This window comes from Mauremys reevesii, linkage group 1 (assembly GCF_016161935.1).
Source record: "Mauremys reevesii isolate NIE-2019 linkage group 1, ASM1616193v1, whole genome shotgun sequence".
Taxonomy (NCBI): Eukaryota; Metazoa; Chordata; order Testudines; family Geoemydidae; genus Mauremys; species Mauremys reevesii.
In genome coordinates, this window is record NC_052623.1 from 284580296 (window position 1) to 284605343 (window position 25048).

Below are 25048 nucleotides of genomic sequence, written 5' to 3' on the forward strand. Positions count from 1 at the left end.
CGCTGTCTCATATGCCATTGGTTAAATTGTATCACTTCAGGAGGAACCGGAGGGCACATTGTGAAAGTTTTGAATACACTATACTTTGTCTCTCCTGCTACCTTCGTAAGTCTCTCAGATAATTGTGCTTTTATTTTCTTTGTATTTGAGAGACAATTTCACTTCAGCTAGTTATTTAAACATCAGAGAGCTGTGGAAAGATTTTTGAGCTAAAAATACTAAGGAATATTTCATCTGTGCACAATAGAAATGCAGCATGTCTCTATTGCTGGAAATAAATTTTCTCAGATCAGTAAGATTATGCTGAGATCTTCAGTTTGGACAGACCAATATGTTCTCAACCAGGGATGGCCATCATGTTTCAGGGGGCCTCAATCATGCCCCTTTCTTTATGGCTATCTATATGGAGAGTCCCAAAACTTATGTAAGGGGGCTCCCAATTTTTTTTATTGTAACTAGGGGTCACAGTATGGATAAACTTGGGAACCACTGATTTGATTTAGTTAAGCTTTTTCCTTTACTTAATTTAATAACTCTTTTTTCATGCTCATTCTTCTTTCTACTCCTTTGCCATAGCAGGCAGAAGTACTAGCACCCATGGATTCAGCACCTATGCATGAATGAATGTACAGCATTCAAGAAAAACCTTAGGTATTAAAAAGCAAACATTACAGTATAGACAATTTGGTAATAAAAAGACGTCACAACAGCAAATATGAGAAAACAATAATTTGCAACATAGATAACTTAAGTAGAAACCCAATGGATACAGAAATGAAAGCATCCCTCTTGAAAATAGAATATTGCTTTGCATAATAATAATAATCATATTTTGTATTTACATAGCACCTTTCAATGAAAGAGTTCAATGCTTTATATACATCAATTAATCAAGGCCACGTCTACTTGAGGAGCACTTTATTAGCATAGGAACACTGGCAATGCACTCCTAGTGTGGACAGAGTTTATACCAGCAAACCTTTTACCTGGATAGTTTATTCCACCCCCATCCACCTGAGTGAAACAAGCTAAACTGGTAAAAGAAATTGATTGACCATGGTGGGTGCAGGATCAGACTGCAAGTGAATTGCCCAAAGTAATGTGGCAAGTCAGTGGCAGAGTATGGAATAGAGTGAAGGAGTGCTCCTGACTCCCACATTCCCATGTTGTAATCACTGCACAATATATCCTCAGTCCTGAAAACATTTGCACACGGGGTACGTCTACACTACGGGATTATTCCAATTTTACATAAACCGGTTTTGTAAAACAGATTGTATAAAGTCGAGTGCACGCGGCCACACTAAGCACATTAATTCGGCGGTGTGCATCCATGGTCCGAGGCTAGTGTCGATTTCTGGAGCTTTGCACTGTGGGTAGCTATTCCGTAGCTATCCCATAGTTCCCGCAGTCCCCCACCCCTGGAATTCTGTGTTGAGATCCCAGTGCCTGATGGGGCAAAAATCATTGTCGCGGGTGGTTCTCGGTAAATGTCGTCAGTCATTCCTTCCTCCAGGAAAGCAACATCAGAAAATCATTTTGCGCCCTTTTTCCCTGGATTGCCCTGGCAGACGCCATAGCATGGCAACCATGGAGCCTGTTTTGCCTTTTGTCACTGTCACCGTATGTGTACTGGATGCCGCTGACAGAGGCGATACAGCAGTGCTACACAGCAGCATTCATTTGCTTTTGCATGATAGCAGAGATGGTTATCAGTCGTTCTGTACCGTCTGCTGCCATTGTAAATTGGCAATGAGATGACAGTTATCTGTCGGTCTGTACTGTCTGCTGCTGTCATGGGTGCCCCTGGCTGAGGTCGGCCGGGGAAGCAAAGACAAAAATGGGAATGACTCCCCGAGTCAATCCCTCCTTTATGGTATCTAAAAATAGAATCAGTCCTGCCTAGAATATGGGGCTAGTGTACTAGAGAACCAGTGTATCAGAGAACCAGAGAGCACAGCTGCTCCGTGTCAGACCCCGCAGAAATGATGAGCTGCATGCCATACACGGGGGGTGCCCCTGCAACAATCCCACCTGTTGCTTCCCTCTTTCCCCAACCTTCCTGGGCTACCGTGGCAGTGTCCCCCCACCCCCATTTGTGTCATGAAGTAATAAAGAATGCAGGAATAAGAAACAGTGACTTTTTAGTGAGATAAAATGAGGGGAAGGCAGCCTCCAGCTGCTATGATAGTCCAGGCAGGACATTAAGCGGTGTGGGGGAGAGGAGCCCAGCATCCCGCTGCTATGATAGTCCAGGCAGTACAGAAGCTTTTCTTTACACATGAAAGGGAGGGGGCTAATGAAGCTCAGCCCCCAGTTGCTATGATGAGGACAGTTACCAGCCGTTCTGTACCATCTACTGGGAATGACCGGGAATCATTCTTATTTTTACCCAGGCGCCCCGGCCAGCCTCACCGGAGGCCAGCCAGGAGCACTCACGGGCAGATGATGGTATTCAGCAGCTATCAAGCATATTGTACCGTCTGCCACCAGGGAGGGAAGAGGAGCGGATACTGCTCTTCACCGCCGCAGCATCGCGTCTACCAGCAGCATTCAGTAGACATAGGGTGACATTGAAAAAAGTCAAGAAACGATTTTTTTCCCTTTTCTTTCACGGGTTGGGGGAAGGGGGTAAATTGATGAGCTATACCCTGAACCACCCCGGACAATGTGTTAGACCCTACAGGCATTGGGAGCTCAGCCAAGAATGCAAATGCTTTTCGGAGACTGCTGTGGACTGTGGGATAGCTGGAGTCCTCAGTACCTCCTCCCTTCCTCCATGAGCATCCATTTGATTCTTTGGCTTTCTGTTACGCTTGTCACGCAGCACTGTGCTATGGACTCTGTATCATAGCCTGGAGATTTTTTTCAAACGTTTTGTCACTTCGTCTTCTGTAACGGAGCTCTGATAGAACAGATTTGTCTCCCCATATAGCGATCAGATCCAGTATCTCCCGTACGGTCCATGTTGGATTTGGGACTGCATCGCCACCCGTGCTGATCGGAGCTCCATGCTGGGCAAACAGGAAATGAAATTCAAAAGTTCGCGGGGCTTTTCCTGTCTACCTGGCCACTTCATCTGAGTTCAGATTGCTGTTCAGAGCGGTCACAGTGGTGCACTGTGGGATACCACCCAGAGGCCAATACCGTTGATTTGCGGCCAAACTAACCCTAATCCGATATGGTAATACCGATTTTTAGCGCTACTCCTCTCATTGGGGAGGAGTACAGAAACCGATTTAAAGAGCCCTTTATATTGATATAAAGGGCCTCGCAGTGTGGACGGGTGCGTTAAATCGGTTTAACGCTCCTAAAATTGGTTTAAATGCGTAGTGTAGACCAGGCCACAGTCTTCATTCTAAACACAGGTGTAGTCCTGTGCATTTCAGTAGCAGTACTCAAGTGCTTAAAATGAAGAGTAGATATATGGGTTTGCAGAACTAGAGCAAACTTTAAAATAGGAAATGACACTATTCAAATAAATGACATTTATGAGTGTGATGATGTTGATGATGTTGTCCACATAAGCATTGGCAGAATTATTTATTACGAACACTTTATATGAAGAATTCTGGCCTTTCTTCTGTTTGTGAACCATTTGCAAATTGATCTGGATTTCTCTGAATGTGTTATCCATATATGCAGTGTTGTAGCCATGTCGGTCCCAGGATAGGAGAACGACAAGGTGGGTGAGGTAATAGCTTTTATTGGACCAACTTCTGTTGGTGAGCGAGAAGAAGAAGAGCTCTGTGTAAGCTCGAAAGCTTGTCTTTCTCACCAACAGAAACTGGTCCAATAAAAGATTACATCACTCACCTTGTCTCTTTGTTATTTATAAGCATTCACTAAATAGCTTCTATGAACAAGTGTTCACACACTATTAACTTTCAGTATTTATGGTAGGTGATTAGTCATCTAATTTATACAGCATTTTCTACTCCTGACTAAGATAAAAGTTTTCTTTTTTGTTGTTATATTTTAAATTCACCTCTGGTACGGATTTTCAGACAATACATTATTCTTGCCAAATCTGTGAAGATGATGTGATTTGCAAACATTTTCCTAAATAAACTGGTGGCTGTCCACATGCTTTCTAATGATCTGATCAATAATTTCTGCTGCCACTATATTTTTTTTTAGCTGAAAGAGAAAATAACAACATTTTCAAATCTTTTCAACCAGTTCTATTCGAATGAATAATATGACCCAATGAATAACAGCAAACTGGATTATATCCAGTCCTATATAGGTTCTTTTACCACACTAATCACTGTAATATCCAAGCTCCTTCCAATCCTGCACTAAGCGGCATGACTGACATTTGTCTTACTTACTTGTGAAAATATTTACATGGTTTTGTCCTATTAGATCAGCTACAGACTGGATGAAAGTTGCATAAGATATTTGATGCATCTTGAGGAAATGGACAATTATGTCCACAAATTAGAAAAGCTTTATAAAGTGAACTGTTGAATTAAACAATTAGGGCTGAGTTGTAGCTGCTGATTACATCGACAGTTCTGTAGTTAGATGAGGTCTGAACTGAGAATGCATTAAAATTCAGTGTACTGAAGTACACCTAAAAGTATCTCAGGCAGAGGCTCATACTTCCGTTGTGTTATAATTGTAACTGTTCAATTTAAATTCCATAGTACTCTACTGATTTCAGAGTTGTGCGTAGCCTTCCACTTGATCAGTACCATGTCACAGACAGAATTTCTTTATAAACAGGAAACTAATGCATCATAAAATACATTAAATCCTTAGCCTCTTTATATGCACAAAGCAAGACAATCCTACATTGAAACAGTTACCCTATCCTTCTCTCACGTCACTTTACATAAAATTAAAAGAGATTCTGCAACAGGAATCTCCATATAATACCCGGACAGAAATAAATTCACGTGCAGAGTGTATTCGTGCATCCTTTTAATGAAGCTAATAGGGGTGTTGCCTGAGCAAGGAGTGAAGGATCAGGCCTCAATATACAAGTGAATGACTGTAAATAAGTTAGAAAATCTGACCTCCAATGCAGTGAAACAGACAGTAGTGTTTTGACTCTACTGTTCTAAAAGTTTCGAGGTCAGTTGATAACAGCACAGCCAAGGGCATTTCTGTCTCTCATAATACCTGGCAAGTGGATTTCTCATATGCAACAGCTGGACCTAAGAAGAGGATAAAGGAAATTATGTAGCACCACATACAAGTCAGACACAGAAATTAGAGATTGACAAGACTGAATAGGTCATATCTAGTTCATCTTCTTGTCAGTGAAGGATGGATCCCTGCAGCATATTTTCTAGTGATTTGTCTAATCTAGTTAGGCTCTTGTGACTTAGACACTTTTGAAAATATGCCCTAAAACTAAGGGCAGGTCTACACTTAAAACACTGCAGTGGTGCAGCTATGCTGAAATAGTGCTTCAATGAAGACACCACTAAACCAACAGGGGAGCTTCTTCCATAGGTGTAATTTAATCCACCTCTGCTAGATTTGGTAGCTATGTCAAAGGGAGAATCTCTTCAATTGGCATAGCGCTGTCTGCACTGGGGGTTAGGTTGGTATAACTCTATTGCTCATGGGTGTAGATTTTTCACACTCTGAGCAACATAGTTATACTGATGTATGTTTGTAATGTAGACCAGGCCTAAGTCCCATTAACGTTCCATGAGAGGCTCTTAAGTGATTTGGGTGCTTTTGAATTTTTTTTTCTTTAATGTCCTAAGCCAGTGGCGGGCAATCTGCAGGCTGCACATGGCCTGTCAGGGTAATCCACTGGCGGACTGCGAGACAGTTTGTTTACATTGACCATCTGCAGACACGGCTACCTGCAGCTCCCAGTGGGTCACCGTTCCCAGCCAATGGGAGCTCTGAGAAGCACTGGCCAGCACGTCCCTGGCCCACTGGGAGCAGGGCTTCAGATTCCAGCCCCAGGATCACCCCTCCCCATGTCGACCTTGGTCCCTGCTGCCTTCTCCAGCCCCCAGCTGTACAGCTGGACCCCAGGCTCCAGCCCCTCACTCCCACCTTCCCTCATCACCCGACCACCACTGCCTCCTCCAGTCCCCTAAGACCCATGGCTCTCCTGCCTCCTAACCCACCACCCCAACCAGGGTTTTATTTGTCTCCCAGCTTGTCGGTGATGAGTAACTCTGCTGTGAAAAGTAATATGTACAAATATCACTTTTCACAGCAGCTAGCAAGTCTAAAAAAAATTAACAAAAAAAGCAAAACATACAAAGTACCTTATTTGTGTTTCTATTCTGTTTAGGTCCTGTACATTATTTTTATTACTGAGTCTGCAAAAAACCCTACATAAAAAAATTACAATGATTTGGACATGTGCATATTTATTTGTTTTTCCTAAAGTTAATTAAGTATTTTAAGAAAAACTGTCAGCGTGGCCACCAGCAAGAGTTGGTGGCTGTACTCTGAGGCCACCAAAAAATTCCTTGTGAGAACCCCTGATAGGTATTATTTTTGTTGATATAAAGGTCTATTTAAAATATAGTGTGTGAAAGAACTATTTCTTTTTATCACTTTGAAATTTGTTTCCTTTCAGTTTCATTGTATGTTTTCCTCTTGCATTTTAGAAACAGTCAATTGAAACTCCCATGTCATTTGGCGCTTTGTATACCTATCATGACTCCTCTTACTTGCCTCCTCTCTAAAGTAAACTATACAGATATTTTCAATCTTATTTCAGAAAGTGTGCAAAGGGTAAGTATGTTATTTCAAACGTGGATAGAAATGTACAGTTGTTATTGCAGGAGTCTTTTCTAAGATTCATGCCATTAAAATGAAAATGGAAACTTTAGAGGTTTGCACAATGAAGTGTGTGTATATAAAATTTACCCTGAATATTTATTTTTAAATCTGCTTTGTGATTTATTTGCATAACAGCATTAATTTTCCCAAGGCCCATCCATATGATTAAGCTTATCTGGCAATTGCAGGTAAATAAAGGAACAAGTAGGCCACTACATCATACCGTACTTTAATAGTTACAATCAATTAATACTGTGAGGTGACAGCTGATTAATTTGGAAGTGTAAGAACAGCTGTAGATGTTGTCCAATTCCCATTTATCTTTGTAACGAGGAGAAAAGTAAGTGAGCAATATTAGAGTGCTTCACATTGTAATATGCAGCAGATAAAGCTATTTAATGTTACCTTTGCTATTTAATGTTACATGGGAAAGAGGAAAGGAAAAAACCCTTTATTTTAATACCTATTGTACTCTGAGAAATTCTCAGCAGCGGAATAGCAATTCTGTGCCAAGACTGTCTTACAAACATCTCAGAGGGGTTGGAAAATATTTGCCACCATTTAAAGGTGAGGAAATCGCCACCCACAGCATATAAGCCCTGACCCAAAAAGACTCCCATTGATTTCAGTGGGTTTTGGATCAGGCATATAATACCGAAAGCAGATCCTGCTTCATGAAACCTCCCTTGGCAGCAGCCTCAGGAATCTAAGGGATTTGTGTGTGTGTGTGTTCATTTAACCCACCCAAACAAGCTGTGACTCCAGTTCCTCTCTTTGTAGTCACAGCTCAGGGAGTTTACAGAGGTGGGATTGAACTGAAAGTATGTGGGGCATTCCCAGGACTGCCAGTAATAAGTAACCCATGGAATGGGCTCTAGTTTTGTTTATTGCAGGCTGATGTGACTCTCTCTGCTCAGGGAAAGGGGGTATTTTATTCCAATGTCAAAAACGACAAAGCCCCTTCTAGATAAACCTATCACTCTACCTGATTACTCCTCTTGTTTAATACAGACACCAGCAGAGGTGGGACAAGGCTAAATTCAGGATGCCTGATTAACCATTACACCTACAGTGTGGTATAGACATTTGCAGTAGTATAAAGTGAGTGTAAAATGCAATGAACTCAGAATGGAAACATTTTACACCTACTCTCTAATGGTGCAAATAACTGTACAAGCTGCAGGGCAAAGGTTCATTCTCCCCCACTCCCAGTACCCTCCACCATCAGTTCCCTATTTATACTCCTTTCTGCTTTAATGGGTCTGCCTTTCTGCACTGTAATCCCCAGCCAAAACCCATTGAAGTTAATGGGACCCATGTTTTCCCTTTCAAAAGCTTTATTACTAATCCTCTTTATTCATTAGGGCCCAGGTTTTTGGAACAAACAACTTTAACACATGCTCACTTCTCCTTTAACAAAGCCAGCCAAAAAAATGCACCATGTTGGAGTGTGCAGTGAGGTATTGCATTGTCCCTTTCTATTCTTCTAGCCACACTCCCTTCCTAACAGCCCCGTTTTATGGCCCGATTTTCAAAAGTGTTGAGGACCTACAGTTCTCACTGGCTTCAGCTAGAATTGGGGGTTTTCAGCACTTTTGAAAATCAGGCCCTCTTAGGAAGTGTTATGAAGCCACAGGTGGCTGCTGAGTGAGGTTTGCAGACCAAAGTCTCTGAAGGTTTATATGTACCTAACAAAGTATTAAATGTTTACCTAAAAGTACAGAGGGGCTAGAGAGGCAGCTGTGACCTACTTTGTCATTTCATCTCCCGACTGTTCCTACACCCTGTAATGAGAAGCAGCTACAGGTTGATCTGTAAGGCAGGTTATTGTTATGCACTAGAACTGGTGGAACAACTGCTGTCTGCCCTTCATTAAGGCTTGTGTTTAGCTGCTCTACTTGACCTTAAGTGGCTGTAACTTGGCGGAGAAAGTTTGAATCTTTCTGTTGTGTGTTCTTGCCTAGCTCCCTCCTGGAGCCAAATCCCCTTTTTCCCTTTGTTGAGCGGTGCCTTGGCGGCTGGCAAGGCTGAAAGTTTAGCAAGTTCTGCAAATAACTTCACATCACAATAGAAAGTGGGTTGTTTTTTTCCCCTTTTTCCTGCTCATAAACGCCTCCTTGAAGATTGCAGCTGGGCAGGACTCCAAAGGTGCAGCAGCAGCAACAACAAACCAGTAGTTCAGAGTTAGCAAATTGCACAACTTCCAGCTCATCGCTACGCTGGGTGACTACTAACGAGCTGAAGGGGAGGAAAGAACACCCCAGCCTTGGGTTTGGACGCGTTGATGTGGTGGTTCGGCCGCTGGAGTGGCTATGGCTCCCTTTGGAAGGAATCTATTAAAGACCCGGCACAAAAGCAGGTAAAGTGTGAGTGTGTGCGCGCGGGGGGGCACTTGATGTGTTGTTTTGCAGTCAGGTAACTTCTCGGGCGGGGTCCACGTTGTTGGGAAAAGTTGAACCCCCCCTGAAACTGACTTAGAAACTTACCTGGGGCTTGTGAGTCAGTTTAACGCGTTGGAGGGATATTGATCCCCGTGTGCAAGCGATGTGTCTCTTTACTCTGATCTGTGCATATTCCTCCCCTTAAAATCCCGGGCAACACTTTTAGTAGGAAGGGTAAACTCTAATTTAACAGATTCCCTAGCCTAGGGTGCCCTCCGTGCTCCCAGCCCAGCCAGGTTGTTTAAAGTCTCGGACACCTCGTTTGTAGCAGGCTGCAGATTAATAGGAGTGCAAAGGAATGATTGAAATCCGGATGTTAATGCTGCCATGCGTGGTGGTAACTAATTGCAGCCAGGGTTATAGCGCCCCTTATCAAGGCAGGAAAAAAAAGTCTCCGGACCCTTTCTCACACCAGGGCGTTCTTCTTGCTACTAGAACTGCAGAACCAGTGGGAGCTGAGCTGGTTAATTGAAAGCGGTGGTCGATTTTGAGACTCTTCTCTGGGATTATCTGTCTCCCTCCTAACCCCCCGCACCAACTTTTTCCGAAGTTTGCCTGGATGTAGGAACTGGGTCCTGAAAACTTCCAAGACTCCCTCCCGTTTCTTACCACATCCCTTTAATTGTAAGTTTGGGGTGGGGCGGGGGGTAGCATGGTTAATCGAATGTGGTATGTGTACAATTGAGAGCCCTATCCCACGCTCTGAATGTGGGACTCTCTTTTCGCCAAGAAAACTGTGTGGTCGATGAGCTGTGATAGCCCCGGTTCGCTGCGGCGAGTTCTGAGTGTACAGGTTGATTTTGGCGGCTCCCCCTAGTCAGACTTGCTTCTACATGCCATCTGCATAGACTGGAAGGGGAACTAAACTTGCGCGGTATGAGATTATGTAATTATTTTGAAGCGCTAATATGGCACTGAAGTTTGAAGTGCAAGTTTTCATGGGGAGAACCTGCTATTTCAGTCGCGAGTTTCTAATGACTCAACAAGTCTAGCTAATGCTGTGCATAACTCGGTCACTAAAACGTTGGCTGTAAAAGCCTCCGTTGTTATCTTTACTTCATGTTATCCTGTATTTGGAATTTCGTTCACAGTGATCCTGATCCCCTTCCTAGTGGGCAGGATTGGGCATAAATTTGAGGGTATTTGTAGTTCCATAAATTTACTTCAGATAAAGTTAAGATTTTTTTCTTTTTTTTTGTTCATTGTTTCCATGCACAGTTATTCCAAAGATTTATACTGAGATTGTGCATACATTTTAGTGAATTATTAATTCAACAAATTAATGAAAGCAAATCACTCCATCAGTTAGGGCCTTCATGAACAATATTATGTTATTTTAGAATCACTAATAGCATGGGATACTGCCCACAAAAGCGCATGGGACCAGGACTGTAATTAGTATTTTTCATAAGGGAATTCCACCTTTAGACCTTCTGGAAAGGTTGATATACTATTTAAGACCAAACTAAATGTATATAAAATTGTTGTATTTTCCTGATACTTAAAAAAAAAGAATTGTATTATATTGACATCAGTTAGCTGAATAAATACATACACCCAGAAATATGCTTCCCCTTCATTCAGGTGTGAATCTCTTTCTGATTTAAAATACACCCCTCACGGTAATTATGTCAGTCTCACAGAGATTGAGGTGAACTTCCATTCTTTGCAGAATGAAGATCAACTTACAAAGCTTCTTTAGTGTGAATTACAATGAAAAGCTGAGGGGAATCTCCAAAAAGTTGAGACAAACTTTTCTTCTTCTTCTTCCAGTTTCTCTCTGAAAATGGCATATCAATTCTGACTGGCACAGAAGTGGTGTTTTAATGGGAGATGCGGGGGCAGGGGAGAGGGGATGTAGAAGTCCTATGCATGTATAATAAAGGGTGGTGGGAAGGGGGAAAGTGATTATTTTAAAAAAATTTCTAACTGCATTTTCAAACAGTGGAACCTAAGTGTATATGTCTAAGCTTATCTCTTAGAACAGATTTGTACTTGAGAATTCAAGGTTTGCAGGCAGGGATGGTAAATGTTGTGGGTTTTTTTAACCCCAATATGATGCAATGACCTAGAAAGAGTTTCTCTTTTGCTACAGTTGCTATCTTTGCCAGCTTATTTCAAACCTTGCACTGAATGGAAAGTGCTATTCAAGCTTGACATTGGGAGGCAGTGTCATCCGGTGGTTAGAGCAGCAGACGGCATCAAGACTTTTGGGTCGTGATCCATTTCTGCCCAGTTTGCCTATCTATTAAAAGGCTGAATTGTATTTTCCTTCCTCACAGCAGTGTTGTGAGGCTTAATGTTTGTACAGCTCTTGGAGAAACTCAGATCAAAGGTGTTACATGTACAAATAATTAATAATAATGAGCATTTTCCCCTTGTTGTATGCAGTGTGTTTGTAGTTGTGTCAGCCCCAAGGTATTAGAGAGACAAGGTGGGTGAGATAATATCTTTTATTGGACCAACTTTGGTTGGTGACAGAGTGGCTCGAAAGCTTCTCTCTCTCACCAATAGAAGTTGGTCCAACAAAACATATTACCTCACCCACTTTTCTCCACCATTTTCCCATTTAGCTTTTTTTCATCTTCAAAGTATTTCATGATTATTAACTTAACTTTCATATATTTCCCAGAGATGAGCAATTGTGGAGTAATACTCCACCTGGAAAATATGGATAAGTGAAGCAGAGATGTTAATGACTTAGCCAAGGCCAGGAAGGCAGTCAGGACAAACACCAGAATTAGAATGAATGAGTTATAGCCGTGTGCTCAGACACAGAACTACACCTCTGTGGTTATTATCATTGTTACTTTTATTTCGTATTCCTCTTCAGATATTAGCAGCTTCTTCAAAGAGTAGGATATTCAGTGCATATGGGCAGAGCGAGTGTAGGCTACAATTTTCAAAAGCATCTACATGACTTAGGAATCTTAGCCTAATTGACTTTCAATGAGACTAAGACTCCCTTTCCTAAGTGCCTATGGGCCATATTTTAAAAGATTAAGATAGGTACCTAGGAGGATTTTCAATGGCATTTAGATGTTTGTCACCTTGAATTCATTAGGCACCTAAATGCCTTTAAAATATGGCCTTAAATGACTTTTGAAAATGAGTCTTAGGCTCGTAAATCACGTAAGTACTTTTGAAAATTGCTGGCTCTGTCACTACCACATTCATCATTCCAAAATTCCTTGCCCACCTCATGCCAAGAAAGATTGTCACATCTTCTCATTCATTGAGGCCGGTCCCCTTGATTTTTCAGAACAAACCTCAACTACCTCATTGATCTAGAATTCTGTCTAATTTCACAAATTTTTTATTTTTAGACCAGGCATAGAGGTGAAGGGAGATGGTGCTCAGGGGTCCCTCTCCCTCATGCAGATCTCCTGCAAGGGCCAATCTGTATTGCCAGGTGCAAACAGACAGAGCAATATCTTTTGGAGCTGTAAGCATAACTCAGCCATAATGGCCTTAAGTTTGCCACAACCATCTGTGTGTGTTATTTGCATACACACAATGTTGCTTGCTGATTGGGCATTACTATTACAAATCTGTTATTTATATTTATTGCTTTTTCTCTTGCTTCATGAACATTTCCACTTCTATCGCTCATTTCTTAGCCCTGCACCGGTAGCCACTGAGTTCATGCAGGCAAAGCAAGCCTGCTGATCAGACTTAGCCTGTTCTCTTTGCTCTGAGTGATGATTGGCTGTGCGGCATTGGGCTCTGATGTGGGAATGGAGGCAAGCCAAGCATGCGGACCCTATAGAGTGGCCCTTTCCAATTAATACCCAACTAGCCCTGAGGACTCACTAGGGGGCAGGATAGCCAATTAGGTCAAAGACTTGGTTTAAGCAATACCCATTTTGCACTGACTCTAGATCCCCACCGCCTCTCGCTCTACTGGTTTCCCACTGAACCTGTTCAGATCCTGATAGCAAATGCTCATATTTTCCCCAGGTCTACAAGTCAGTGTAATGCAGTACATATTAAGCCTTGGTGAAGGGACACTCAAAATGCTCAGCTTTTGCATTTGGATTGGCTAAGAACTCAGTTCCGATGCTTATCTGAATTATCGTAATCTCATATAAAGTGGGCTGGAAGTCTCATGAGAACATATACACAATGTCTGACACTTCCCTTCTTGGATGGGGTTACCATGAGAGCAGACTATCTTGTGCCATTTTCGCACTTCTTGTACCAATCCCATCTGGACTCTGGAGTGTGTGCTCGGGGGGTTGGAGAAGACTTACTCAGAGCCTAAGATTGAATTCAGGTTCAGTTTTAGAAATGGAAAGATATTCAGGGTGGCGACGTATATTTTGCAAATTATTGTTGTTCATGCCTACATGCAAGTACTTTGAGGCAGGGGCTGTCTTTTTGTTTTGTGTTTGTACAGTGTCCAGCACAACGGGGTCCTGATCCATGACACGGGCTTCTAGGCTTTATGGTAATACAAATTAATATTAATGATGTTGCTCCACCATCAGAGAAAGGATCCTCTTTTTGGCCCCAAGCTCCTATATTATAATTTATTTACTGGTCCAACTTGTCTGCTTTGTCACAAGGACCGATCTGGTTGCAAATATTTTGTAGTAATCCCTGTACATGTCTGCTTGCTTCACTTTCAGGAAGAGCTATACGTCTGGCAAAACACTAGCTTTATTTCTAAAGAGTTAATTATCTACTGTTCTAGGAAAGTAGACTGCAATTTCATTGCAGTGGAGTAAATGGAATGACTAATAGACTTGTGTATAATACTACATCATCTGGAGAAAGAACAATACTTAAGCAAAGTTGAAGTGAATATGAAACATCAATATAATGTTCAGTGGGGCTGAGAAAACACTGCAGGTGAAGAAAAATGTTATTGATAAATGACTTCTTATTGCAGGGTGAGAAATTAAGATTTCATGTGTATGAATGGGAAAAGGGGATCAACTGTGCTGTTGAACATGGAATGACTTCAGTATAGAGAAGTAGATTTTCAGTGGCGGGAAGGATTTTAACTCTGTATCCTCCATAAAAGTCACATTAGTGACAGGGCTAAATCTCATAGGATGGTCTGAAAACGTGTCCTCAGACCCTTTTTCACTAGCTCAGACATTCTTAGTTTGTTTTCTTTGGATTTATATGTTGAATAATAATAAAATATACAAAACAGATGGAAATACTTTACAAATATTATTTTAAAATAATCTGCAAACATTAAAATAATAAATGCTGTACCAACATTTATTAATTCTTACAACATCCTTGTATGGAAGGCGGTGAGTACTAATTAATATTGGCACTTCACTGATGAGGAAACTGAGGCAAAAGGCTAAGTGATTTGCCCTAGACCACCCAGCAAGTTAATATCGGTATTGGAGTGTAGGACTTTCTGGTTACCAGTCACATGTTCAAATGGCTGGACTGTTGTCACTACTGTTGTTGTTATTATTCAGGTAGTTCCTAGGAATTAGTAAATGAATGAATGATCAGGGTCCCATAGTGCTAGATACTGAATAGACACATAGTAAAGAAGACCATCCTTGCCACAGAAATTTTACAGTCTAGGGGCCTTTGTTGAAGTCAATCAGTATCAGAATGCAAAAGGTGGACAAAACAGACAAGTCTTGGATTGGAGTACGTATAGTTTAAAAACAACTACAACAACTACACCCAAGTCTCAAGTGGGTAAGCAGCCGCAATACAGCATTCTGTACTGCAATACTGTACAGTATTCTCGTGAATCCCTGTCAGCCCACCTCCTTCCTGATCTTGTTTGTCTCTGCTATTTCAGTCCTATGTCTCTGATGAGCAAAGACTATCACAGGTTGAGCAAAATACTTGTCACAAAAATGATGCTGATGACATTTGCCTTTCATCTTCTGGGAAGCTGCAGAATTCCTGCACTTGTAAAGCATTGGGGAATTTTCACCCAATACTTTCTACTTTTGTGTGCGTGAGATGTAGAAGTTAAGGCCAAGAAATATTCAGATATGACTAGTGACTTTGGCAGGTCAACTTTTTGGGCACTCAATCTGAGACTGTTTAAAGGGGACTGACTTTCAGAAAATGCTGCACAACTTTTGAAAACTAGGCCCTATTAGAGTGTCTCCAGTTGGGTGCCCACAATCACCAGTCGCTTTTGAATATCTTTGGCTTGACTTGCCTACAGGGTATTGCTACCTAGACAATGGGACATGGAGTCAGGAGATTAGAGTTGTACTCCTGGTAAAGTCACTGACTTGCTTTGTGACCTTCAGCAGCTGATAATCTCCCTGAGCTTCACAGTCTCTCTCTGTAAATTGGGGGTGGTGCCATGTGTCTGCCTCAGAGGGACATAACTAAACCATGTGTCGTCTATAAAAGTGCAAAGAGTAAAAGCCACCCAGGAGGAGAGAGGGAATGTAGAATCTCAGCGTTCCTTGTACTGAGCCATGTGCTCAGTCCGCTACACCATGCTGCCCATAGGACGTCCCAAAACACACATGTGAGAATTTGCACCTGGCTGTTTTGATTTTTCATCTTCTTCACTGAGAAGTTTTCAGCCATCTGAAATTCCACAAAGCATTAAAACTGGGGGTGGGGGAAGGGCTGCAAAATCACTCAAAAGGAAATCATTAAAATTACCACATGGCTCGAATAGATTGGATGGCAGTTGTATGAGGTAAATGTACAGAGGAAAGATGAGCTCAGGGCCAGCTGTGTTCAAATAAACATGTAAGGCCTTAATTTTCAATCACAAGTCTCTGCATTAATGACTTCCTGACATAATAAAACTAAAACCCTTATACCCTGGGGACACAGAGAAAGCACCCCAGCTGTTGGACTGAAAGGTGTTTTTTCCACTATGCTTTTTAATATCCTCTCAAATGCCCCTCATTTCCAGAGATTACTTTCATTTTATTTCTAGTTACTTATGCACTACACAAATTCAGGGTCAACTCATTGTTGAAAGTCAGAAGTCAAGAATCATTTAACTGAGATTACAGACAGCATTACTTACATTCAGGGGATGAACCCTACTACATTTTAAGGTGGCTGCATGAATACATTTTTTATGCCCCTCATTTGGAGTCTTTGGGTAAGTCTATGTGGCAGCTGGAAGTGTAATTCCCAGCTCAAGGTGACATACACATGCTAGCTGTGACTGAGTTAGCATGCTAAAAATAGCAGTGCAGGTGGTGGTATGGGCTAGCTACCAGAGCTACTTACAGAAAGTCTCAGACTGTACTGTACTCAGGGGCTAGCCCAAGGTGCCATCTGTGCCACCATAGCTACACTGCTGCTGTTAGCAGGCTAGTTCAATCAAAGCTACATCTATCTGAGCCAGAAATCGCACCTCAAGCTGTAGTGTAGACATACCCTTTGTCACACATGTGGGCTTTGGATTGATGGGAGGCATTATCTTTGGAGCTTACTTATCTTGGGTAGCAAGGTGAGGCTACCAACTTATGTTTGTACTTGTAACCTTAGGTAGGATTGATATCCATCCATCATGGTCTATGTCATACTTGCAGTAGTCAGCTACATTATTAAGAATAGAATAATGTTAGAAGCAAGATGAATTTTTACAGAGATGAGAAATTGCCATGAGTGGGTAGCTATGTAATATACTAATTTACTTCAGATCCATTTTGGGGTTCAGAGTCTGGAATGTGCTTTTGCTTGAGATCCCTATTCTCTACACCTATATATCCTCACTCATTCATGTTTAAAATAATTGTGTTATGGATGTCCCAGTCATAGAAAAATGGAATCACCTTCCTTGACAGGTATAATATATTTGTATTGCTTCTTTTTAAGAAAATAAAATTGACAAGGGTTCCATTAAATAAGGAAAAATGTAACATACCTCTTGGTCAGGCATAAAATCAAGGTTTGAAAAATGGAATAATCAGATCACTGTGAGATAATAATGTGAAAACTTGGTCTATCAATATGTCTACTCTCTCTAAATATTTATGGGTTCAACGACCTCAGTAGAATTGTGCATATGAGTCAGGCTTACTCATGTGAATAAAGTTTTGCAGGGTCTGCTCTTAGACTCTGAACCTATGCAGAAAGATCCCTTCATCCATGTGGAACAAGTTGTAGGACTGAGGCCTTAATTTGCTTTTTGCCAGCCTCATCCAAGTCCAACATACAAATATTTTGGTTTAGTGGTAGTTTCCACATATGTAAGCACTTTAAAGTTCAAAAGTATTCAAAACTATATGTGAGACACTGATTTGACAGTTAATTTCATGCCTCATTTGCCAAAGGAAGTGATCAGATTCTGTTTACTGATTAGAGAGTGGCTTAGTAATAATTTGTAAGTAAGGTCATGGCATACAGGTTTTTGGTTATTCTTGTTTCTGTTGGCTTTACTATTGGTAGGCTGATGTGCTTCAATAAAGGGGGAAACTTTGATGGTCCAGCCTCGGTGCTTACTGGTCACAGAAGAAGATTGGCAAAGTTTTTGTACTCACTGTCACAGTCCAGGGCAACTGAACATGTATTTCCCCTCTACAATCCTGCCAAAGGCTCACGCTTTCCAGTTCCCAGCTGTCACCTCTCTTGGGGTACGTCTACACTACGGGACTATTCCGAATTTGCATAAACCGGTTTTGTAAAACAGATTTTATAAAATCGAGTGCGCGCGGCCACACTAAACACATTAAATCGGTGGTGTGCGTCCATGGTCCGAGGCTAGCGTCGATTTCTGGAGTGTTGCACTGTGGGTAGCTATCCCGTAGCTATCCGATAGTTCCCGCAGCCTCCCCCGCCCCTTGGCATTTCCGGGTTGAGATCCCAGTGCCTGATGGGGCAAAAATCATTGTCGCGGGTGGTTCTGGGTAAATGTCGTCAGTCACTCCTTCCTCTGGGAAAGCAACGGCAGACAAGCATTTCGCGCCTTTTTTCCCTGGATTGCCCTGGCAGATGCCATAGCATGGCAATCATGGAGCCTGTTTTGCCTTTTGTGATTGTCACCGTATGTGTACTAGATGCCGCTGACAGAGGCGATTCAGCAGCGCTACACAGAAGCATGCTTTTGCTTTTGCATGACAGCAGAGATGGTTATCAGCCATACTGCACCATCTACCAATCCATAAATTGGTAATAAAATGATCATGGCTACCAGTCCTTTTGCACTGTTCCATTTGCTGCTGTCATAAGTGCCCCTGGCTGCTCTTAGCCAGGGGCGCAAAATCCAAAATTGGGAATGACTCCCTGAGTCAATCCCTCCTTTTTGGTATCTAAAAATAGAATCAGTCCTGCCTAGAATATGGGCAAGTGTACTAGAGAACCACTGTATCAGAGAACCAGAAAGCACAGCTGCTCTGTGTCAGATCCTGCAGAAATTATGAGCTGTATGCTATTCACAGGGGGTGCTCCTGCAACAACCCCACCTGTTCATTTCATTCTTCCCCCAGCCTTCATGGGCTACCGTAGCATTGTCCCCACACTTGTGTGATGAAGTAATAAAGAATGCAGGAATAAGACACAGTGACTTGTTAGTGAAGGCAGCCTCCATCTGCTATGATAGTCCAGACAGGACAGTAAGGAGTGTGTAGGAGAGGAGCCCAGCATCCCTCTGCTAGTTCAGGGGCACTTGAATCTTTTCTTTACACATGAAGGGTGGGGGCTGATGGAGCTCAGCCCCCTGTTGCTATGACGATGATGGATATCAGCCATACTGCACCATCTACCAGGAAAAATTAGGACCAGGCACCCTTGATCGACCTGACCGATGCTAGTACGCATGGTTACCAGTCCTTTTGCACTGCCCCATGTGCCAATAGGCTGATGATGACGATGGGTATCAGTCTTATTGTACCATCAGCCACCCATGGCGGGGGGGGGAGCAAGGATGTTGGTGTTCAGTGCTGCACCATCCCGTCTATCTGCAGCATTCAGTAAAGATAGGGTGACATGTAAAAGAGTCAAGAGAGGATTGTTTTCCCTTTCACTTCTGGGGGTGGGTGGGGGGGTGCGTAAATTGCCTAGCTATGCCCTGACCCACTGCGGACACTGTTTTTGACCCTAGAAGCATTTGGAGATCAGCCAAGAATGCAAATGCTTTTCAGAGACTGCAGGAACTGTGGGATAGCTTGAATCCTCCAGTCCATGAGCGTCCATTTGATTCTTTGGCTTTCCGTTACGCTTGCCACACAGCAGTGCGCTGAGTCCCTGCTATGGCATCTGTCTGGAGATATTTAAAAAATGATTTTGAATTTCGTCTTCTGTAACGGAGCGCTGATAGAACAGTTTTGCCTGCCCTTACAGCGATCACGTCTGCATCGTCCATGCTGGAGCTCTTTCTTTATTTTGATTTTTAACTGCATCACCACCCGTGCTGATCGGAGCTCCACGCTGGGCAAACAGGAAATATTCAAAAGTTCGCGGGGCTTTTCCTGTCTACCTGGCCACTGCATCCGAGTTCAGATTGCTGTCCAGAGCGGTCAGTGGTGCACTGTGGGATACCGCCCGGAGGCCAATACCGTCGATCAGCGGCCACACTAACCCTAATCCGATATGGTAATACCGATTTCAGCGCTACTCCTCTCGTCGAGGAGGAGTACAGAAACCGGTTTAAAGAGCCATTAAAATCGATATAAGGTGCCTCCTAATGTGGACGGTTGTGGCGTTAAATCGGTTTTACTCTCCTAAAACCGGTTTAAACGCGTAGTGTAGACCAGGCTTCAGACAGAGATACATGTCTCTCTCCCTCTGACTGATGTATTTCCGGGTTGCATGATATTTAAGAACATAAGAACAGCCATACTGGGTCAGACCAAAGGTCCATCCAGCCCAGTATCATGTCTACCAACAGCAGCTAATGTCAGGTGTCCCAGAGGGAGTGAACCTAACAGGTAATGATCAAGTGATCTCTCTCCTGCCATCCATCTCCACCCTCTGACAAACAGAGGCTAGGGACACCATTCCGTACCCATCCTGGCTAATAGCCATGAATGGACTTAACCTCCATGAATTTATCTAGTTCTCTTTTAAACCCTGTTATAGTCCTAGCCTTCACAACCTCCTCAGGCAAGGAGTTCCACAGGTTGACTGTGCGCTGTGTGAAGAAAAACTTACTTTTATTTGTTTTAAAACTGCTGCCCATTAATTTCATTTGGTGGCCCCTAGTTCTTATATTATAGGAACAAGTCAATAACTTTTCCTTATTCACTTTCTCCACACCACTCATGATTTATATACCTCTATCATATCCCCCTTAGTCTCCTCTTTTCCAAGCTGAAAAGTCCTAGCCTCTTTAATCTCTCCTCATATGGGACCCATTCCAAACACCTAATCATTTTAGTTGCCCTTTTCTGAACTTTTTCTAATGCAAGTATTTCCAGGTTCCCTGCTGCCTACACTGTGAATTTCCAAGGAAGGCAGATTGCCTCAGTGGGCCTGCTTTACCTTCCTTCCTCAGAGGCCGTAAACAGCACAATTGCCATGGTTAATTTACCACACAGCTCTTTCTAAGCAAGCATACATGCTTAAAGTGAAAGCATACAGAGAGAACATATTAAAAACAATAAAAGAATATGCATGCTAATAAGCTTATCTCCACAATGGCTCTTGTTGGTGTCAGTCCTTCTAACCCTTCCTTAAGGATTGGGACCTTCCATGCTGGATCAGAATGAAGGCCCTCGGTCAGTTTAAACTCAGGCTATTTATCCAAAAGTCCTTTCTATGTCTACTGGTCTCTAAAGAATCCAGATTGAACATAAGCGTCTCCATGAGAAGGTACCTCTTTGGAGGTGTTACAGCCTGAATGAATTTGCCTAATCATCTTCCACTGTTCTTAGTTCCTGGAGGGGCAGTGGATACCCTCCCCAGGGAATTACATACAATCCTTTGCCCAAAATGACACAAACTTAATACAGTAAGTTCTCCCAAAGATTGTAGGAAATTGTCATACCTGTCACACTTGCTATGTTGTCAGTCTTAGGATTTTTATCTCTCTCTCTCTCTCTATTGAGAGAGATATATAACCTTCCTATTTATATTTATTTTTGTTCCACCACTATTGATGAGATGGTATATCAGTGACATTCTTATAGAACTTATTGGTTTACTGGTAAGCTTACATGAAGTATTTAGGCAGGAAACTGCCATTGGTGAAGGAAAATTAGCTTCTAGGCCTGCTGTTCAGAATCCATTTATACCCAGTGTCTTCTCTGGCCTCCTTTATCCTGAGGGGAAAGAACTAACCAAATTAAATTGTCTCAAGCTGTCCGTGTTCCGGTTAATATTGATGAGAATGGTTGCACTCTAACAAATTTTAGCAATCTTAGTGTGAATTTTTCGTAGGAGATCCTAGCTGAGCTCAGCTACATCTGGATTTCACCCATTTAATTCCTGACTGGTGAAAACCTGTGGTGAGGTCCCAAGTCAACTCTTGATGGAGATAGCTAATGCCTTACTTTGGGAGGGCAGGACACTCCCAACTTTTATATACACAGAGCCTCTATAACTTCTCGTGATGTGGACATACTCGCCAGTTCCTCACCACTGTCACTTTTAGAGGGAGTTCTTGAACAAGAATTGGATTTATTATACAACTTTTAGTCAGGCATTAGATATTCTTGTGGCACTGAAACAGGCTGTTTCCCTATGAAGCTGCTGAAGAACCATAAGTGGGTTATCCTCAAAATACTGAAGATATTCAGTGCTGCTTCCTTTCCCATCAATCCATCATGGACTATTTCTTGGCTATTTGAGTGTTTAGACAATACTTCTGTTTGGATGACAGTTGGTTAATGCTCTGCAAGATTGAAGTGATGTTCATGGTGCTAGAGAAGAGTTTTGAGAGGCTTGTTGGCAGTTTGTGCGTGCCCACTATGCAGGGAATATGGCTACTTGAGGGACTATTGTGGAATTTGGTTGACTAATTTTATCAGATGCCTCGGCCTTGGCCCCTGGTTCCTGGCCCGGCCGCAGCCCCAGCCTGGCTTCTCAGCCCTGACCACGGCCCTGCTCTCAGCCATGGCTCCAGCCTCAGCCCTGACCATGGCTTCGCTCCCGTCTCCCGACCACAGCTCCCAGGGTGGGAGGGGATCAGACAGGGTCAAGGAGGGACACAAGGTAAAAAGTTTGGGGACCACTAATATGATGCTGCTATAGACATACCAGAAGATTATTACTAGAGCTGGACTGATATCTTCATAATAATAGTTGTGTGAAGATCAACTGCCAGCAATGCCCTTCTGCCATGTACATTGGCCAAACCAGACAGTCTCTACGCAAAAGAATAAATGGACAGAAATCTGACATCAGGAATCATAACATTCAAAACCCAGTAGGAGAACAGTTCAACCTCTCTGGTCAGGGGCGGCTCCAGGCCCCAGCACGCCAAGCGTGTGCTTGGGGCGGCATGCCGCGGGGGGCGCTCTACTGGTCACCAGGAGGGCGGCAGGTGGCTCCGGGGGACCTCCCGCAGGCGTGCCTGCGGATGGTCCGCTGCTCCCACGGCTCCGGTGGTCCACCAAAGCCGTGGGACCAGTGGACCCTCTGAGCCTCCTGCCTCCCTCCCGATGACTGTCAGAGCGCCCCCAGCGGCATGCCGCCCTGCTTGGGGCAGTGAAATGTCTAGAGCCGCCCCTGTCTCTGGTCATTCAGTAACAGACTTAAAGGTGGCAATTTTGCAACAGAAAAGCTTCAAAAACAGACTCCAATGAGAAACTGCTGAACTTGAATTAATATGCAAACTAGATACCATCAATTTAGGCTTGAATAGAGACTGGGAATGGCTGAGCCATTACACACATTGAATCTATTTCCCCATGTTAAGTATCCTCACACCTTCTTGTCAAACTGTCTGAAATGGGCCATCTTGTTTATCACTACAAAAGTTTTTTCTCTTAATTAATTAGCCTCTTAGAGTGGGTAGGGCAACTTCCACCTTTTCATGTTCTCTGTATGTGTATATATATCTCCTTACTATATGTTCCACTCTATGCATCTGATGAAGTGGGCTGTAGACCACAAAAACTTATGCTCAGATAAATTTGTTAGTCTCTAAGGTGCCACAAGTACTCCTGTTCTTTTTGGGGATACAGACTAACACAGCTGCTACTCTGAAACCTATCTAAATAACAGTTATTAGTAAACCAAAACAGCCATGTTAATTTCAACTCTTCTCAGGACCACTGGGAAAATAGAAAATATCAACATTGTTTGGTGTTGGAGGGAGTTTTTAAAAGGGTATTTCATATATTGGTGTGTGTAATACAAACTGCCAACACAGTTGCTTATGTATGTATCTTGGGCCAGATCCCTCAGCTACACACATGAGCCATGTCGTCAGCAATGAAGCTCTGATTGACACTTCTGGAGGATCTCTCTATATATGGGAACCAGACGTACGTATGTGTATTCGTGTATTCATTGTAGATGGGGCTGGTAACACTGTTTGTTAAAGTTGCTCAGTGCTTCCCAGTGCATTTCAGTTGTTAATAACTTTGCCAGGCTTTCATCATTTTGGATTGAAATTTTCCATGTTGAGTACCTGCCTCAGGCTGAAACTTTTTATTTTATTTTATTTTTTTTTTGTAAATGACAACCCAAAGTAGTTCAGCCATTTCTGAGAACAAGGCTAGGAAAAAATACATTGTTTTGCCTATGTTAAAATTTTTTGATGACCTTTTCTCTGTGTAGCTCTACCTCCCCCATGCTTTGGAGTAAGGACTTAAATTTGGCTCAGGATGATGTTTGTGTCAGGGATGGGTCTTTTGCCATCCTCTTGACAGTCTACCCAAATCTGGCCAAGTTATAAGACTTTTGAAAAATTGTAGTTTACACATGCTCTGTAGAGACTTCCTTGATTTTTAGCATCTAAAATCTCTGAAGATTCTGTCCTTATTGAGCATGCTCCATGCCCTTACAGCCAGGGGCGGCTCCAGGCACCAGAGCATCAAGTGTCATGCCTGAGGCGGCAAGCCGCGGGGGGCGGCCTGCCGATCACCATGAATGCGGCAGTCAGGGAGCCTTTGGCGGTATGCCTGCAGGAGGTCTGCCGATCCTGCAGATTCGGCGGCAATTCGGTGGCAGGTACACCGACGGCATGGGACCAGCGGACCTCCTGTAGGCATGCCTCCGAAAGCAGCCTGACTGCTGTGCTTGGGGCGGCAGAATACACAGAGCCGCCCCTGCTTACAGCTCCTAGTGCTGACAAGATTGTGCATGTTCCATCCTCACAGAATGACAGCACATGCTCCATCCCATCACGGCTCCTACATGCAACTGGACTACATATGTGTCATCCTCACAAAGCAACTGAATAGGCTCCCTCCAGCCCATTATTACAAGAGCAAAGCCAGACTTTCCCAGTATGCTTCCAGCTTCTTTGGGCCAGCGTGAGGCCAGGCACTGGAACTGGGACCCTGTCTCTCCTGCCTGCCAGGCAGTGCAGAGAAGGAAGCTGTTCGATTCGAATGTAGAAGGGATAAAAGCTGGGAAAGGAAGAGATTGGGATGAGGAGTCACTGAGACTGGGATTGGGAATGGATTTAATCTGGGACTGGCTGGGCAAGAAGATTGAGGCTGGGAGCAAGGAGGAGGATGGGAACTCTGGGATTGTTTGTATGGAGAGTCTGGGACTGGAAGCTGGGGTAGGAAGGAAATTGAAGGGAAGGCTGGAACTAGTTGGGCAAATAGACTGATGGCTACACTGGCGATTTGCAGCGCTGGAAAGCCTCCACCAGCGCTGCAATTAGTAAGTGGCCACACCTGCAACTTCCTTCAGCGCTGCAGCTGCAGCGCCAGCTGGCCCCCTACCACTCGGGGAATATGGATCCAGCGCTGGCGCTGGTGCTGCTGCGCTGGTCATCATCACACCAGCACACACACCAGCGCTCC

The 25048-nt window shown here is 43.2% G+C and overlaps 1 protein-coding gene across 2 annotated transcripts in view; it reads left to right on the forward strand.

Moving 5' to 3' along the window:
* Positions 1-8478: 8478 nt before the first annotated feature.
* Positions 8479-25048, forward strand: part of RASSF9 (Ras association domain family member 9) — a 40062-nt gene continuing 23492 nt past the window's right edge. The window contains exons 1-2 of one of the 2 annotated variants that reach the window (XM_039520576.1): positions 8480-9127; positions 9645-9833. Coding sequence is in view for 1 of the 2 variants with exons in the window: in XM_039520575.1 (XP_039376509.1) it covers positions 9081-9127 (47 nt within the window). In the remaining variant the exon portion in view is untranslated. Of the gene's footprint in view, positions 9128-9644; positions 9834-25048 lie in introns of both variants that reach the window. The other variant, XM_039520575.1, reaches the window with a different exon arrangement.